The 16,572-nt window shown below is 41.7% G+C and overlaps 1 protein-coding gene across 4 annotated transcripts in view; it reads left to right on the plus strand.

Annotated features, from left to right (window-relative positions):
• Positions 1-16,572, plus strand: part of b3gat1a (beta-1,3-glucuronyltransferase 1 (glucuronosyltransferase P) a) — a 99,409-nt gene that overhangs the window by 78,896 nt on the left and 3,941 nt on the right. For 2 of the 4 annotated variants that reach the window (XM_084951032.1, XM_084951031.1), the window contains 4 exons: positions 2,822-2,964; positions 5,137-5,208; positions 5,314-5,825; positions 12,141-12,437. In XM_084951032.1, coding sequence (XP_084807158.1) covers positions 2,853-2,964; positions 5,137-5,208; positions 5,314-5,825; positions 12,141-12,437 — 993 coding nt within the window. In that variant the 5' untranslated portion in view covers positions 2,822-2,852. The remainder of the gene's footprint in view (positions 1-2,821; positions 2,965-5,136; positions 5,209-5,313; positions 5,826-12,140; positions 12,438-16,572) is intronic. The other 2 variants (XM_084951033.1, XM_084951035.1) reach the window with 2 other exon arrangements.

Below are 16,572 nucleotides of genomic sequence, written 5' to 3' on the forward strand. Positions count from 1 at the left end.
CAAATGAACATAATTGGCATATACAATTACATTAAGCCACAATATTCTGCCACCGTCCCCAGCAGTGGGAGTAGGATCGCTCTGGGAAATGCGATGACTTGTTCTCTGTTGTGTAAAGCTAAAATGAATGCGCTGAACACCTGTGCCCACATTATGGCTGTTTTAGTCTTTGTTTAATTGAGCAGATCACTTAATATCTGCATTTCCCACTTAGGGCTCAGCATAATACCACAAGCATTTTAAGTATAAGAGACAGACCCTGGGAGAGATGGGCAGGACTGCTGACCTTAAATTCAATGGAAATGGTCAATGAAGAACAGTAATAATAGAGGTATGAAATATAATGATGGAATGCAAAACAGAAAGACTAAATAAAACTTTACATTTATGAAACATGACTTTATTTTTGTGGAGAAAATATTGATTCAATTAAGCGTTCATTCAGCACTTCTACACAAAATTCCTGTAAGACTTCGGACAAGCTGCTGAACAAAAATATAGCTGGAGGGAAGGAAATTGGTGTCATTCATGAATCACGATTGTTGTGCTTAAAATATTAATTGGGAAAATTATGTTTAAATGGTAGACGGTACTAACTACACAATGGTTTAATTGATCGTGTACTTACATTTGAGTTTGATTGGCTATACCCTGTGATGAAGAGCAACTATCCAATCAGACGTTAGGAACCGTAACTAGGCACTTGTTTCATTGCACTGAAACCACAACCTTTAGCTTTATGGCCCAAATTTGGTAGATGCCAGAAGTTATTTATTAATTTGTATTTAGTTTTATTTTTCTTTATTCTTTCTTTCTTTCTTTCTTTCTTTCTTTCTTTCTTTCTGTTTTAGAAGTTATTTAGATAAACAAAAGCATACATTTTCATCTAACGTGGCTAATTTGGTTTCTAATCATCATCAACTATGAGTAAATCATACACAGAAACACATACACATGCATAGATATGTACTAGTTAATATAAATGACATACTAATAAAAAAACGTCCACTGGTATGACTACTCACCAAAACTAGAGCAAGGGCTTCTTTGTCTGGTAAACTTAACCACACAGAAAGTCAGATAATTGCATTCAAATTGCTTCAAAACACACCAACAGTACAAACCAGGTTGAAGCGCCCAATTTAGGGACTCAATTTATCCTTAGACAAATGATTACATGCTACAGACTCCTGTGCAACCATCCATATGTCAGTCATTAGTCAACCCCCTAATAATGTAAGCTTTAACTTCCTAAGACCTGAACTCTTCCATGGCATGCATTTTTAATTTCCCTTTGATATTTGGGCTGATTGGGGCCTGATGAATGTTAAAACAACGAATTACCAGATTATTTTTTTTTTTACCTAATTTTTGTTTCTAAGAAAAATAAGAGCCACATATGAGGATATTCATTTAAAATTTGGATAGAACAGTAGCAGTATAATGTCCTCGTAAGTGGATATCAGGCCCTTGTAGAGCAAAACGGAGTATTTTGGTCTAAATAACCCAAAATGTGATGTCCACATAAGTGGACGCCAGGTCCTAGGAGGTTAAGTCTTGATAAAATTTGAAAGACTTTTTCCCCCTAATATTAATATTGTATTTTAAATGGAGAAGGGAAAAACAGCCCAACTAGCAACAATGTCCACTGGAACCCTGATACAGCGTTAAAGCTTGTATAATGATAAAATATACGTAGGTGTAAATATAAAAATTTAAGACAGAAGAAATGACAAAACCAAACACAGCATACTAATTAACACCATTCAAAAACAGCAGTACAGGATCTCTCAAATAGGTTGGCAAATGTGTTGCATCTGAGTCTCTCCAGATGCAACACATCTGCCATTTCTCCCATCCAAAGCTCAAATATAGTCTCATTTTCACTGCTGTAGCGTGAACATTTTTGCAGTAACAGTTTGTTCCTACTTTTTTGATTTCAGACTTTTAACTTGAGCCTGAAGTTCAAAGTAATTAATAGAGGAACTTCAGAATAATAGCCACTGTTTCAGTTAATGTCTGATTCCTTCCATGCTACCATTGAAACTTTCAAAGAGATACAAGTCTGAACCAATGTTCTGGACTCAGAGGGAAAGGCACATTTGCAAAACAGTCATCCCACAGTCTGGTTACATCGCTTCCTGCCATTTGGCCTGTGAATACTTTCAGCACTGGGCATGAAGTCACCACCGTGTCTGCAGTGATAGCGCTGATGAGCTCACTGGGTTAGCAGGGGGCACAAGCTGTCAATGCATTGCCTCCTCCAATGGATTTGACATTCCCTTTGTTGGTTACTGCTTAAAATCAGGCCCTATTTTTTTCTTTTAAATTCTATGTAGGTAATACAGTAATCATGTTCTCTTTCACTTGAAAACTGTGAGACCGTTATGCATTTGTGGCAAAATAGAATTCAAGATTTTTTTTTAAGATATTTTATATGTAATTTAAACTGTTTCCTCTCTGTTTTATATTTGTAGCACTTTGGTCAACATTGTTGGATGTAAAGTGCGTTATAAATAAAGATGCTATGCTAAGATTGAACAACAGTAAGTAAGCTATTACTCAGTTTTAGTCACTGAAGGTTTTGTTTTGCAGAGAGCCAGTCAGGTCCATAAAGACAAAGTCCTTGAGTGTCTTAAATGCTATTTAAAAGCCAGTCAACAATAATAAAGGTCCTGCAAGTGTGATTTCCTTTTCTTCAAATAACTGAGATTAATCAAAAACAAATATGTTAGCTTGCTCTGGTGACGGTTATAAGTCTAAGTTGGCTGGCTGACTTTTAATATCTGTTTGGGTTTTTTCTTTTCATGGTTCCCTCCAGGTAATGCCGAGCCAAATAACCAATCCTGGAGATGCCGAAGAGAAGAGATATTCTTGCCATCGTGTTGATCGTGTTACCCTGGACTCTGCTCATCACCGTTTGGCACCAAAACGCTATTGCTCCACTCCTCGCCATCCGAAAGGGTACGCAGCACGCTGCACTCCACTGACGATCTCGAACTTGAAGTGGGCCCTCGAACTTAACACCGTACTTCAAGTTTAGACAACAGGCTGTTCACACAGAGACACTTGAAAGCCATGACCATCAGCTTCATCGGAACTGAAAAGCACTTGTCCGGTCACTGTAAACCTCATCAGTCAGGGATGATTTTGCAGTGACGGATGAGTTGCATACCCACTCCATTTGGGAGTTATATTTATTCCATATACTCAGTCTGTCAGAATAAAACTGCTAAGCTGCAATTTTTCGTTTTTTGTTAGTAATAACTTGAACAGAGTTGCATATTATAAAACTAAATCCTTCTGCAGCTTATCCATTCACATAGCTTAGAACATCAATCCATATCTTCTCGGTGTAACACACAGTATCCAGTATAGAGTTTGTGTCAATCAAGCATTTGAGCCAAACCTTTGTCTGTTATAATTGGCTCAGTGTCATTGCAAATTAATTTCAGACACTGTTGGCAATTAAAAAGCATAAATGTGTCCTATTGATTAACTTCACCAGTGTCTGGTGCCTTCTCTGCAAACCAGAAAACCAACAGTTTCAAATGTCAAGATTCCTGCAGAATAAACACACCCAAATTAAAGCAACAGCAAATCAATAGAGCAATCTGCTCTGTTCCTGTAATCTCAGAAATGCACAAAGAGGGGTTAACAAGGAAAACAGGCTTATTCAAATGAGCTATGGGAGTCTGTACTGAACTTACACATGATTTGACTCAGCGTGTTTCTGCAGGTTCTTCAAACCCTCTGAATAGAGTCTGATTAGCTCCTTAATGACTAAGGTAAATTAAAAAATAAAAAGTTCCCACCCAAAAAAATTGTACATAGTTAAGTAATTTTAATTTCTCATGGAATACACTAAAGATATAATAACTTTTTTTAAATGACAATCTAACCAAGCTCTGTCCACAGGCTTCCTTTTGTGTTCCTTTAAAAGAGAAAAGCTAGAGATTTATTGGCAGCATGCTCACTGGCAGCCTCTGTTGAACATCTGGCCATCAGAAGATTGTGTTAATCTTTGTGCTGCAGAAAAAAATCCCCTTTTATGCCGGAGGTGCGACTAGAGCTCAAGAAGAAAAGTGAAAGATTGCCATGAGCTGTGGCACAATAGGAAGAAATGAGCAACCTTAATGACTCTGTAATCACATTCTGTCCATCATGACCAAACTATTCAGGCCAAAATATCACAGCCTTCACAGAGGGAGTCTACTCAAAATGCGTCAGCTGACTGATTCGCTGCGTTTTGTGCATTTCTAAAGAAGGTCAGAATTTTGAAAATGAGCCTCACCTTCCCACACATAAAATGGAAAATGATGTACTGCATTGACACAAGCTATAGACTTAGCACACAAACCTCAGTTTCTGCACTGATACGCGATGTAACACCTTAAGCACCATTCCAATTTTAGGTTGTGTTAGCTAAAACATGCCCTAAAACCCACACAGGGTGTCTTATGAAAGCGTTTCCATGAGAAACCTTCACTTTGCTATTCTGTCTGTCTGACATACAGTATGCGTATGTGCAGCTCATGGATGCAAAGAAGATGCCGACAAAGTTACAACAAAAGCAACAGATTTTCAGTAGAGAAGACCTTGCAGATTTCTTGATGGCTTGATACAAGAGTTTGCACCTATGGCCTTTAACGAGAAATGGCAGAATCCAACATTATGTCATTGCTGTTTGACTCAAAAGCTTACAAACCTCACTGTAATAGCACACATGTGGATGTGGATGTTTAGGCCTCTCTGAAGTCAAATACATTTGAACTGTGAACACTGGGTCTAGAGCAGGGATATCAAACTCAATTGATGGGCCACATACAACCCACTGTGATCTAAAGTGGGCCAGACCAGTCTTAGTGTAAAAAAGTTTAACTACCACTTAAACCCTGAGATATTTTAATATAAGTAGAAGAAGAGCAATTTCAACAATACAGGGGGTGAGAGAGTCTGTGGTGGAAAAGGCATGTCTACCGCATTTACATACATGCCTTTTTTTCTTCCTTTAAAAAGAAAAGCCCAAAGGCAACACCGGGGGAATAGCAGGGCTCATCCCTCCCTCGTCTTGCACTGTCTCTCTGTCCATCAGCTGTGTTATCCTCTCACGGTGCCTGCTTTCGCTTTTTGCAGCCTGTCACCATCTAGTAAAAGAGATCTTTATCATTCCAGAGAGGCTTGCAGTCCGCCACCACCGGCTCTCAGGTACACTTTACCCCCATTGGGTTTAAGTCACCTGAGGCAAATATAGAAAAAGCAGCTCAAGGTTACACTAATGCCTTACATGTCTTCTTATCCCCACATCTACAGATGATGGCGTCGAGGGCAAGAGGGAGGCAGGTGGCCAGGCGCAGGACTCCAAGGAATACTGTGCCTCAGATAAGGACATTGTGGAGGTGGTGAGGACAGAGTATGTGTACACTCGGCCTCCGCCCTGGTCGGATGTGCTGCCCACAATCCACATCATCACCCCCACATATAGCCGGCCCGTCCAGAAAGCTGAGCTGACACGGCTAGCAAACACCTTCCTCCATGTCCCCAACCTGCACTGGATCTTGGTGGAGGATTCCCAAAGGAGAACGCCTCTTGTCACACGACTCCTCCGAGAAACAGGACTAAACTACACCCATCTCAATGTAGAGACACCCAGGAACTATAAGCTGCGAGGTGACACTCGGGATCCCAGAATTCCAAGAGGGACTATGCAGCGGAATCTGGCCTTGCGGTGGTTGAGGGAGACGTTCAACGCCAACAACAGCCAGCCGGGAATCGTCTACTTTGCTGATGATGATAACACATACAGCCTGGAGCTGTTTGAGGAGGTCAGTGGCTGAATTGTAATAAACATAACAAAGTTGAGGACACATTCATGTTGTTTGTGGGCAGGAATCAGAAAGCGTACAGCCCACACCCCCAGTATGAACACGAAGAGAACTTATAGTTTGAAAGCTAAGCAGAAACGCCAATCCAGCTTTAACTGTGTCCAAACTGCTGGTTGTCTCTGTGTACTCTGGCTTCCACCCACAGTCCAAACACATATACAGTGGAACCCCGACTTACGAAATTAATTCATTCCCGAGGATCTTTCGTAAGTCGAAATTTTTCGCAAGTCGAAGCACCCATCGCGCCTTTTGAGTGAACAATAGGCTATAGGCTAATGGCTAACTGCAACAACAATACGTCGTTTAAGTGGAACAGCGAAACGCAAGTAGAAAAGCCAAGGGGGTTGTCAGATGATTCGGAAGGCATTGTGGGCATTGTAGGCATTCTGGGCTCAGCCAATCAGAGCCAGCGGATTTCATATACCGGGCATTTTGTCGTAACACGGGCAGAAATATTGCCGCTAAGTGCCTTCGTAACTTGAATTTTTCGTTAAATGGGGTATTCGTAAGTCGGGGTTCCACTGTAGTTAGTTCATGAATCTGAACTGTCCAAGAGTGTGAATGATTGCCTGTCTCTCTGTTTTTACTCCAAGACAGATTGGTGACCTGTCCAGGGTGTATCCCTGCCTCTCTCCATGAGATAGGCTTCATGATAACTCCATGAAGCTAACTGAGTAATTGTTCTTAAAAATATCAGTGCAAGTACATTTGCAGATGTAGGTTTTTGTTCAAACATACACTATGCATGTACTCAGATCAAAATGTGATATCATTTTAAAAGCGTCCCTAATATTCATGTTTGGTGGGGCAGTCGCAGCACTTTCACCAACTTGGCAAATATGCTGCCAGCTCTTATCTAGTTATAAAAAAATCTGTTACTCTCAAGCTCCATTAATCTTTCAGATGCTCCACTTAAGTTTCTGAAACACTAACCACGTGCAGAGTTGATGATGGGTATTTCTGGGGGAATAAGAAAGGCCTTAAAGCTCAGAAGCCATTCAGCTATCAGAGGAATGACTGGAATTCTTAACAATGTATTAAAATAATTTTATGCACTGCATTAAAAATAACGGATTGCACCTTTAAATAGTTATGTGAGCAATATATTGTGTCTGTGCTTTTTGGCATACAATGTGTATTCTTTAGAGAAAAAGGACACTGGACATTTTTAAGTTCTATATAAAATAATTCTTGATATACTGCATGGAGTGCCATATATTATCTATCTGTGTTGTATATACTCACCGTTAGAGGAGAGGTGGTGAGGCGTGGGTGGATTTGAACCATAAATTCTTAGTTGAAGTACTTTAAACTCCTAACAAGCACAGTTGGTATCTGAAGCCAGTTGGGAGAAGTTTGGGCATGTAATTAGTACATCTCAGGCCATCCATCTTGACATCAGTTGAATTACCTGAGTGGACACGGTCTAGGTCCTCTGAGTATGTGCCTCAAGTCTTGTTAGTAGTGCCGACAGGGGCCGTAGTAAATGGAGCGCTGGTATTGACGGGGGCCTGTCATTACCTTTCCCTGGGAATCAGCCAAAGCGCTTGGTCTCGCTCAAAGGCTCTCCATCACCTCCAACGGGCCTATTTATGGTCCAGAGTAATGGCCCCAAGGGGCACGGAGAGAGTCATGGAGAGGGAAAGGCAACACAGAAAAGAATGAACAAAAAAAAGAGGTGACAGTAAGATAGACAGGGCATGGAGAGTTGGCTATTACTGCAGTAAAGATGGCAAATGTTATTAAACAGGGACTCAACAGGTAGACACATGGGTGACCCCTTCACCATGAAAAAATCGAAAAAGCAGTGAATCATTTGCATTTACTAATTGGCAGCACAATACTGCAATACACAAGTTGTACTTTGAAATATCATGAAAACCCAAGTTCTCCTGTCTTTTGCAAACTAATATTGTTAATGTCACTGAGATTTAGACTAACCAGACACTTTATTAGGTACACATTGCTGGTACTGGGTTACACCTCATTTTGCCCTAATTGTTCATGGCATAGATTCAATACTGGAAGCTTCCTCAGAGATTTTGTCATTTTCAACTGCACATCCACTTTTTGATGATCCATGCTTGCACCGGTCAATGTTTTTCCAATCTTCTAATCTTCTATTGTTCAACTGTAGTCAGACCATATGACCTGTGACACTCGGTGTGGTCTTTTGCTGCTAATAACTGTTTGCTTGAAGGTTTTGATGTGTTGTGCATTCAGAAATGCTTTTCTGCACACCTGGATTGCGTGACATCTGGTATATGTGGTATGGTATGTAAGTGGATATTTGAGTTAATGTTGTCTTCCTATCAGCTTGAAACACTCTGGCTATTTTTCTCTGACCTTTGGCATCAACAAGACATTTTCAACACTGGTGTATTTTCTATTCTATGGACCATTTGCACTTTTGGAAAAGTTTGGAAAAATCCCAGCAGAACAACAGTTTGTAAAATACCCCAACCAACCTGTGTGTCACCAACAACTATGCCACGTTAATAGTCACTTAAATCACCTTTCTTCCCCATTCTGATGCTCAGTTTGGTCTACATGCCTACATGTACTGAGTTTCTACTGTGTAATTGGATGATTAGACCTTTTAGTCTACATTTAAATGCGGTGTTTCAAATATTAGTCAAACATACAAAAACAAGACACTAACCCAAAAAGCAGCTAGCATCCAAAAAGACTACATCACAAAAGACTACATCACAGATGACTGCCAAAAACGCTTGCATGCAGTTCTTTTAAAGCAGCAGGGAAAATCAATATCAACAAGCAGCAGCAGTTCACCTCAGCAAGCTCAGACTGACACAGACACGGTACACTTCAGACACAATGCTCTGTGGCAGCAGGGTAAAGTCATTGTCATCAGCTGCTATAGAGGACACTGCCATTACTGCCACCGACACATAGCCAGTATCTGAATTCAATCTCAGTCTTTCATTCCAGCAGCAGTTACTTTGGCAGACTTTGGTGCATACAGACTGTTATTAAGAGCCTAGTTTTTAGGTCAAGGCTTAATGAAAACTTTATCAAAAATTCATGTACCACAGTAAAGACCTACATACAGTATATTATTGAGGCCTCATGAGATGTGCTTTATTCCCAAGCTCCAAAAAAAGAGAAACCTATTTACTGTTTATCATGCTATTGTTAAGACTTCTCCAATTTAGCTGTCAGGCAGGCTGTTGGCCACTTAAATCCAAGAGAAAGGAGCAAACCAGCAGTTTAACAGAGCTGGATGATATTGACAAAAATATAGGATCCAGACACATCAGTCTTATCATTATATTTGACTACTGGGGATTTGAAAAATGCATTTATTCTCACAACAAACAACCCAAATAATAAAGACATACTGAAAAAATCTCTACGTTAGCATTTGAAGATCAGATAGAATGGTTGCTTATGCAAGCCAATGTGTCGCTTTGATTTTCTTTATTGTTGGTTGTGTAATTTGAATCCTATAATGAGGATAGATTTTCTAATGAAATGAACAGGATTCCAAAACCCAACCATGTACTATGTAGATTTAAGTATGCACATTTCTATTGTTTGGATCAAAGAAAGAAACAAAAAACAAAAGAACTTAATCCACAGACACTACCAGCTGCAGCAGTGGATGACCCTTCTGTTTCTGTTATCTTCTCTGCACCCTTAAGGATTGATTAATGCATCTGGATGCTTGCCTTCTTTTCTCTTCTAGAGTTTGGGGCTCTTGTTTTTTTTGGTTTTTTTTTCCCTGCTGTCAACAATTCTGCACTCAAACACGAAGCTTAAATGCACACATTGGCATCCAGTCACAAACTAAAACATCACTGAAGAGAAAAAAGAAAAGAAAAGCTGTATAGATACATCATATTCACCAGAATGAGGCGGGGTGGGGGTGAGTTGGGGGTGGGGGGGGTGGAGGGGGACTTGGTTGCATTTTCATTTGCTTGGCTGCCGGCTAAAGAGGGATTTGTGCTACTTTACTCCAGCTGATATTCCCAACAGAAGCAGCAGGCGTTCTCATTTTCACATGGTCTGTGTAGATGGGGAAAGTGACAAACCTCTTCACGCTGCCTGTAAAGAGCCTGATTCATTGCTTGTTTCCTATTGTTTTGAGTTATACTGTTAGGAAAGGGACGCAGGCAGGTATTTTTTGGGCAAGATGATGGATAACTTTACTTGTGGCCGGACTGTAAAAGTGTGAAAAAACAAGCAAAAGTTGAGACTATCTTCAGGACAAAACAGCAGCTTTTAAGACTCAAACTCAGATGTTTATTAAGGAACAGCCTATTCTCACTCCTAAATCTTCACCCTGACCAGCTGATTAAATATAAAACGTGATAATGGTGCGCAGTAGGCGGTAGGCACGGTGGTGGTGGCATCGATCACAGGACTACCATCATGGAAACAGTGGATTACATCCTTCCTGTAGTGTTGCGGTAGTTCAAGATAATACTGTTGTTCACAGCATTAACCATGTAATCGAAAGAACACTCTTTGCAGCTGCAACAAGCTTCCTCAACTGCATCTGAAGCACTACATATAGCATCTACAATAGTGACATCAGCTCGCTACATTTAACAACAGTTTCATGGTGCTGTAGTGAGGCTGAGAAGAGTCAGGCTGGGATGTGTTAAGAATAAGTCCTGTCTCAGTCACTTATGGATGCTTATGGATGCTTGTGGATGCTGGGGGGGTGGGGGGTGGTCCTCAGCCTCTTAAGCGTAGCAAAGAATGCAACTCTCTGATACACAACAAGCTACAAAAATATACAGCCCCTCCCTATAAATTATCACTATCATATACGTACATGCATGTAAGCTTTTAATTTACAGAGCTAATTAAGATAGTACAGACAGCCCAAGCTTATCTGGGTGAGTCGAACAGTCGTTTCCCCCGAAGCTCAAATCCAATCATTCCCATAAGCCCCCGGGCTGCTTCATGCTGTTCAACCACTTCTCTCTGATCACCCAAGCTCTTCGCGCAGCAGCCCATCAGATCACACACCAACCTAACGCAGCAACTCATGCGCACTGCGATATTTGCATGTGATTTGCACAAAATCGCAATCTACAAATACACATTTAGACAAGTAAGCTTGGGTGGATATTTCAGCTCAATTGTGTTAATATAGTGCAATGTCGCAACAGCAGTCATTTCAGCGCCTGAGACATAAAGATCGTACAGCATTATAGAGGAAAGCCCACTGTTCCCGTGTGAGCAAGCGCTTGCTTGGGAGTGGAGAAGAGGGGGTCTTTATAACAAGAACAAACTTCAAGCAGAACCAGAGTCAGAGAGAGCAGCCATCTGCCAAACCCAAATTGGAAGCTTGTTCCTCAGGAGACGAGCCTGAGAGCTGAAGGCTCTACTTCCCATTCCACTTTTGACAACTATAGGAGCCACAAGCACGTCTGCACCCTGTATAAGAGTGAAGTGCTCTGTCGGGGTAATAATGCACTATATAAAGTCATTAAGATATGATGGGCTTGGTCCTTATGTAGAGACATATTTCATGTTCAGTTCTGACGGGGAGCATATGGTTATGGATATTGCCTCCATGTGTTCTCCTATCATCTATGCACGGAGGCGCTCTCTCTTACAGACACACACACACCTTTACTTTAAATTTGGCCTTCCTATGGAGAGGCACCGGCATCATTATTTCTGCTGCATTGAGTTTGATTAAATGACTTTGCTGTTTCTAAACCTTCCTCTTCCCTCATTATAAAAACGTACCTTTTATGGCTGCAGCAGCTCTTTCTAGAATAGCGAAGACTCGCTGAGCAGCAGACAAAGAAGAGGGCGGCAAAATCGTTTGATGCTGGAAGATTAAAGGATGGGGGGGTTAAAGAAAAAAAGAAGAAGAAGAAGAAAATGGTGGCTCTGCGCCTTAAAGAATTTCCTCAGCCATCCAGCTACCAGGGCCACTTGCTCTAATGGCTCTGCTACTTCAAGCCCTCTTGGCACTGCCCCACGCTTACTCGCTTTAGATGCCTAATTATCTCATTGTAGGGCAGCTGTTGAACAGTGTGTGTGATCTGCCTTCATCTGACAGCATGTCAGCTTCACAGGCCACAATAGCTCGGTCAATATTCTTTCAGAATGAATAGCAGCAGCAGCTCTAAAAAGCTTCTGTCCGTGCTCTGCTGTAAAGCCAGCGGCTGATGCTCAAATACTGTTTCGCTGTCATGTATGGTTTTTCAGTTGACTAATTTGCTGTCTTCCCTTGTCTGTTTCTTCCCCCCTCTCTCCTCTTGCTAGATGAGATCGACTCGGAAGGTTTCTGTGTGGCCTGTGGCCTTTGTGGGTGGCTTGAGGTACGAATCCCCCAAGGTCAATGCAGCCGGTAAGGTCTACGGCTGGAAGACGGTGTTTGACCCCCATCGGCCCTTTGCCATCGACATGGCTGGCTTTGCCATCAACCTGAGGCTCATCCTCTTCAAGCCACAGGCGTATTTTAAGCTTCGCGGGGTGAAGGGAGGTTACCAGGAGAGCAGCTTGCTCCGGGAGCTTGTCACACTCAACGACCTGGAGCCGAAAGCAGCCAATTGCACTAAGGTAATTTCCTTGTTTTTTGGGGTTAGTTTTTCACATGTTTACTGATGTTAAGCAGCTTGCCTTGAGCGGTTTGTATTTCAGGGATTTGCTTCACTGTTTGCTTCAAACAGTGAAGGCTCTCTGTCTTGTAGAATTAAAATCCTACAAGAGAGAGAGCCTTAAACACCACTCTGCTTTTTTTTTTTCCATGTAAAGGGTCACAAGCTTTACAGGCTCGGAACCACATGATTTGAAATGTTGTGGAATAATGGTGTAACATAAAAAGCGAAATGGAAAAAACTCATGTAAAGGACCACAAACCTGTTATGATGTAAATGTACTTATCACAACTTACCAGAACATTATAAAATAACGACACTAACGCTAAGCTGGCTTCATACTCTGTTTCTGAGTCTAATGGGGACAGCATAGTACAAAATATATTTGGTATCCAGTTTTCAAGACTATAAAGTATCATGTGGCAGGGCGTGGTCTGTAGCGCCGCTGCTGGGAGGCTAACACACCAGAGCTGCCTCAGCTCATCACGCCTCCCCTGCATTTAAGTCTGTACTGGGTCTTGAGTTGTTGTTATGTGTGCGTGTGCGGCTGGAGCTGAAAAGCTGGAGCCAAGGAATGTTACTGAGAACAGTAACCGAGAATAAAAGTGTAACAAAGTGAACCATGTGGTCAGGTCTGCCGTGCATCGTTTGCATACCAATCATGCAGTATTGTGCTTCCAAGGAGCTTTACATAGTGGGGGTTTTCTTCTTTTTTTATAGCTATTGGTCAAGTGGTCATCACCAATAGTTCCCCAGGACTTCTGAACACTTTTAAAAGTTTTTCTTTTTTGTTTTGTTTTTTGTTCATTTTCAATCCTAATGATTTTCTTCAAGATTCAAGATTCTTTATTTGTCACATGCATAGTTATACGAGTACAACAGTGAAATGTAGCCTGACACACTCCTCAACTGTGCAAAAAGAGAGAACATATACAGGAGGACATTATGTGCAGTAAGTAGCATTATATGCAGCAAGTAAGTGAATTATGTACATTAAGTGAGTTAAGTAAATAGGACAGTCTGGAAATTTTAAATTGAAAATCTGAAAAATGTACGTTGTGCGGGTGGGTGTTAAAGTGTCTAGTGCTGTAGTGAGGCTGAGAAGAGTCAGGCTGGGATGTGTTAAGAATAAGTCCTGTCTCAGTCACTTATGGATGCTTATGGATGCTTGTGGATGCTGGTGGGGTGGGGGGTGGTCCTCAGTTGTCAAAGGTGGTAAAGGCGCTGCCTAGCCTTGTTTTGGACTGGACCAGGTTTATGGCATTTGTGTGTCCGCTTGACTTCTATAGATTCAATACATTTTTTTATATATTGCTAACTCACAAAAATGGTTACTGCAAGGCACTTTAAATTGTAAGGTAAAGATGCTACATTATTATGGAGAAAATCCCAACAATCAGACAACCCCTATGAGAAAGCCATTGGTGACAGCAGGGAGGAAAAACTCCCTTTTAGCAGCGTCCAGGAGAACCAGGCTGAGGGGAGAAGGGAGGAAGCAATGAGAGAAGACACACTGTGGAAGAGAGACAAATTTTAATAATATTTAATGATTAAATGCAAAGCGGTGTATAAACACAGACTGAAAAGAGGTGAGTGAAGAAACACTCATCAGTGCATCACAGGAATCCCCGCTCCATAGAACCATTATGCCTGTGCATAACCCGCCTTGACAAGTTTATATGTTTTTAAGTGCTGAATCATCCCACTACATGAATTTCACCAATCATTTAGACTGAGAAGAAAGAGCGGAAAGAAATCCACAATATGTTTTCTCGCAGCGTTAAAATCAAGCCCCCTGCTGAGCACCACGGTCGGCAACAAAGAGAATTATTATTAGTTTTCACAAGTTATGTAATAGTCATTTTTTCCCTCTCTTTTTGCTGCTTAACACTATTGGAGCCAAACTGTTGTGATTATGCAGAAAAAATAAAAGCATTAGCAATGAGAGTGTGACTTTCTATAAATAATCGAGATCGTCAGAGAAGCTGTTCGTAACAACAAAACACAGAAAGTCTCCTTCATAAGAGAGGTCTTATTAATTATTAAAGAAAAAGTTTGACATTTTAGTGCACATGCTTACTTATCAGAATCAGAATCAGAATACTTTATTGATCCCTGGGGGAAATACATTTTTTTTGTTACAGTGCTCCATTATAAACCAACATAAACCAACATTAAGACAAGACAGACAATACGCTAACTAAGAATAGTACAATATATATATATATATATACATACATACATAAGTCACTCATTAATAAATAGCTGGAAAAGAAACGTGTAGTTGTAGCAGTAACCAGTGTGTTAAGTGGATGCGTTGTACAGGGAGATGGCCACAGGCAGGAAAGATTTCCTGTGTCGTTCAGTGGTGCTTTTCGGTAATCTCAGTCTCTCACTGAACGAGCTCCTGTGACTGACCAGCATGTCATGGAGTGGGTGGGAGGTGTTATCCAACATTGTCTTTATCTTGGACAGCATCCGCCTCTCCGACACCACCTTGAGGGAGTCCAGCTCCATCCCCACAACATTACTGGCCTTACGGATTAGTTTATTAAGTCTGTTGGCATCTGCGACCCTCAGCCTGCTCCCCCAGCATTCAACAGCATAGAGGATCGCACTGGCCACAACAGACTCAGAAAATCTTGAGCATTTTCTGGCAGATGTTGAAGGACCTCAGTCGCCTCAAAAAATAGAGACGACTCTGGCCCTTCCTGTAAAGTGCTGTGGTGTTTTTAGCCCAGTCCAGTTTATTGTCAATGTGTACTCCAAGGTATTTATAGTCCTCCACAATGTCAACACTGACCCCCTGGATTGAAACAGGGGTCAAGTGTTTCCTGGTCTTCCTGAAGTCCACGATCAGTTCCTTATATATGACATTTTAGAGCTGCTGTTTCTTTCCTTCCAGCCTTTGAGCTAAAGATAAGCCAACTGGCTCCTGGCTTTTGGATTTAGAATAAACAAACTTAATTGACTGAGCCCTCACCCCCAATCCCTCTCTCTGGGGAAAATAAAAAAAATCCTAGTCCTCTTTGAGAGTCAGAAGGTGATGTATTTCATGAAAAAACTTGATGGTTTTCTAATGGTCAGAGTGTCTATAAGTTTAAGGCTGTTGCAAAAAAGTTGGAAATCATTGATTATATTTCCCAGGCTGCCCTCGTGCTCTCTTGCACATCCACACACACACTTGAGTCAGTAGCTTGAGGCTAACAGCAGCAGCAACAACACAATTTTTTCTCAGTACCCGTTCCACCATTCCTGCTTATGGCCAGTGGTCTGGGTCACTTCACTCTCTCAGGGCAATGGGGAGTCAGCCAGAGGGCTTGAGCTAGCCAATATCCACACCACAACCACCCCCACAAACAAATAGACGCACACACACAAATACAGATACATGTAGAGAGAGCGAAAGAAGAGAAAGGAAGGGCCAGTTTTCTCCCCTGTTTTTCTCTGCCATTCAGAGGGCCAAATGAAAAGAGGGAATTCAGAGGAGGGCCGAGAGAACGGAATTGGAGTCGATGGAGAAGCGAGGACGTTGGGGTGTCACGCTGATTACAGATGAGTGCAGGGACAGACTGAAGGGCGGGAGCGAAAGGGTTAGGGGGAGACAAAAAAAGATGGAAATTCGTGCTCAGGCATCTCTCTTCCTCATAATCTACCACTTCAGATGCAGGTTTGATAATTAACCCCCCCTGCGCACACATACAGACACACACACACACACCTGAGCAAAGTGGGAGTGGACTCCTGGCGTATTGCACACGAGCCCAATGCATAATTCATGACCAACGCTGCGGCAAGATGAAAGGAGGAAGGGTTCCAGCACAGTGGAGAGGAGAGGAGAGGAGGGGGGAGAACATGAGCTTGACACTTACAGTTTCTTCTCTCTCCCTGTTTTTCTTTTGCCGTCCTTTTCCTGGATGTTTGTATGCTCTCTGTGGGCCAAAACCAAGCCAGTGTAAAGGCTCGATAGCAACAATAGTACACCCGGAGGAAGTGTGCAGAGAGCTGCACCACAAAAGGCAAGGAGCTTACACAAACTGTGGTGTGAAAACATTTTTTAAAACTAGGCTGTCATTCGGTGGTAGCCATTAACCCCA

The sequence above is a fragment of the Perissodus microlepis genome, chromosome 14 (genome assembly GCF_051167445.1).
Source record: "Perissodus microlepis isolate ML-2025 ecotype Zambia chromosome 14, ASM5116744v1, whole genome shotgun sequence".
NCBI lineage: Eukaryota > Metazoa > Chordata > Actinopteri > Cichliformes > Cichlidae > Perissodus > Perissodus microlepis.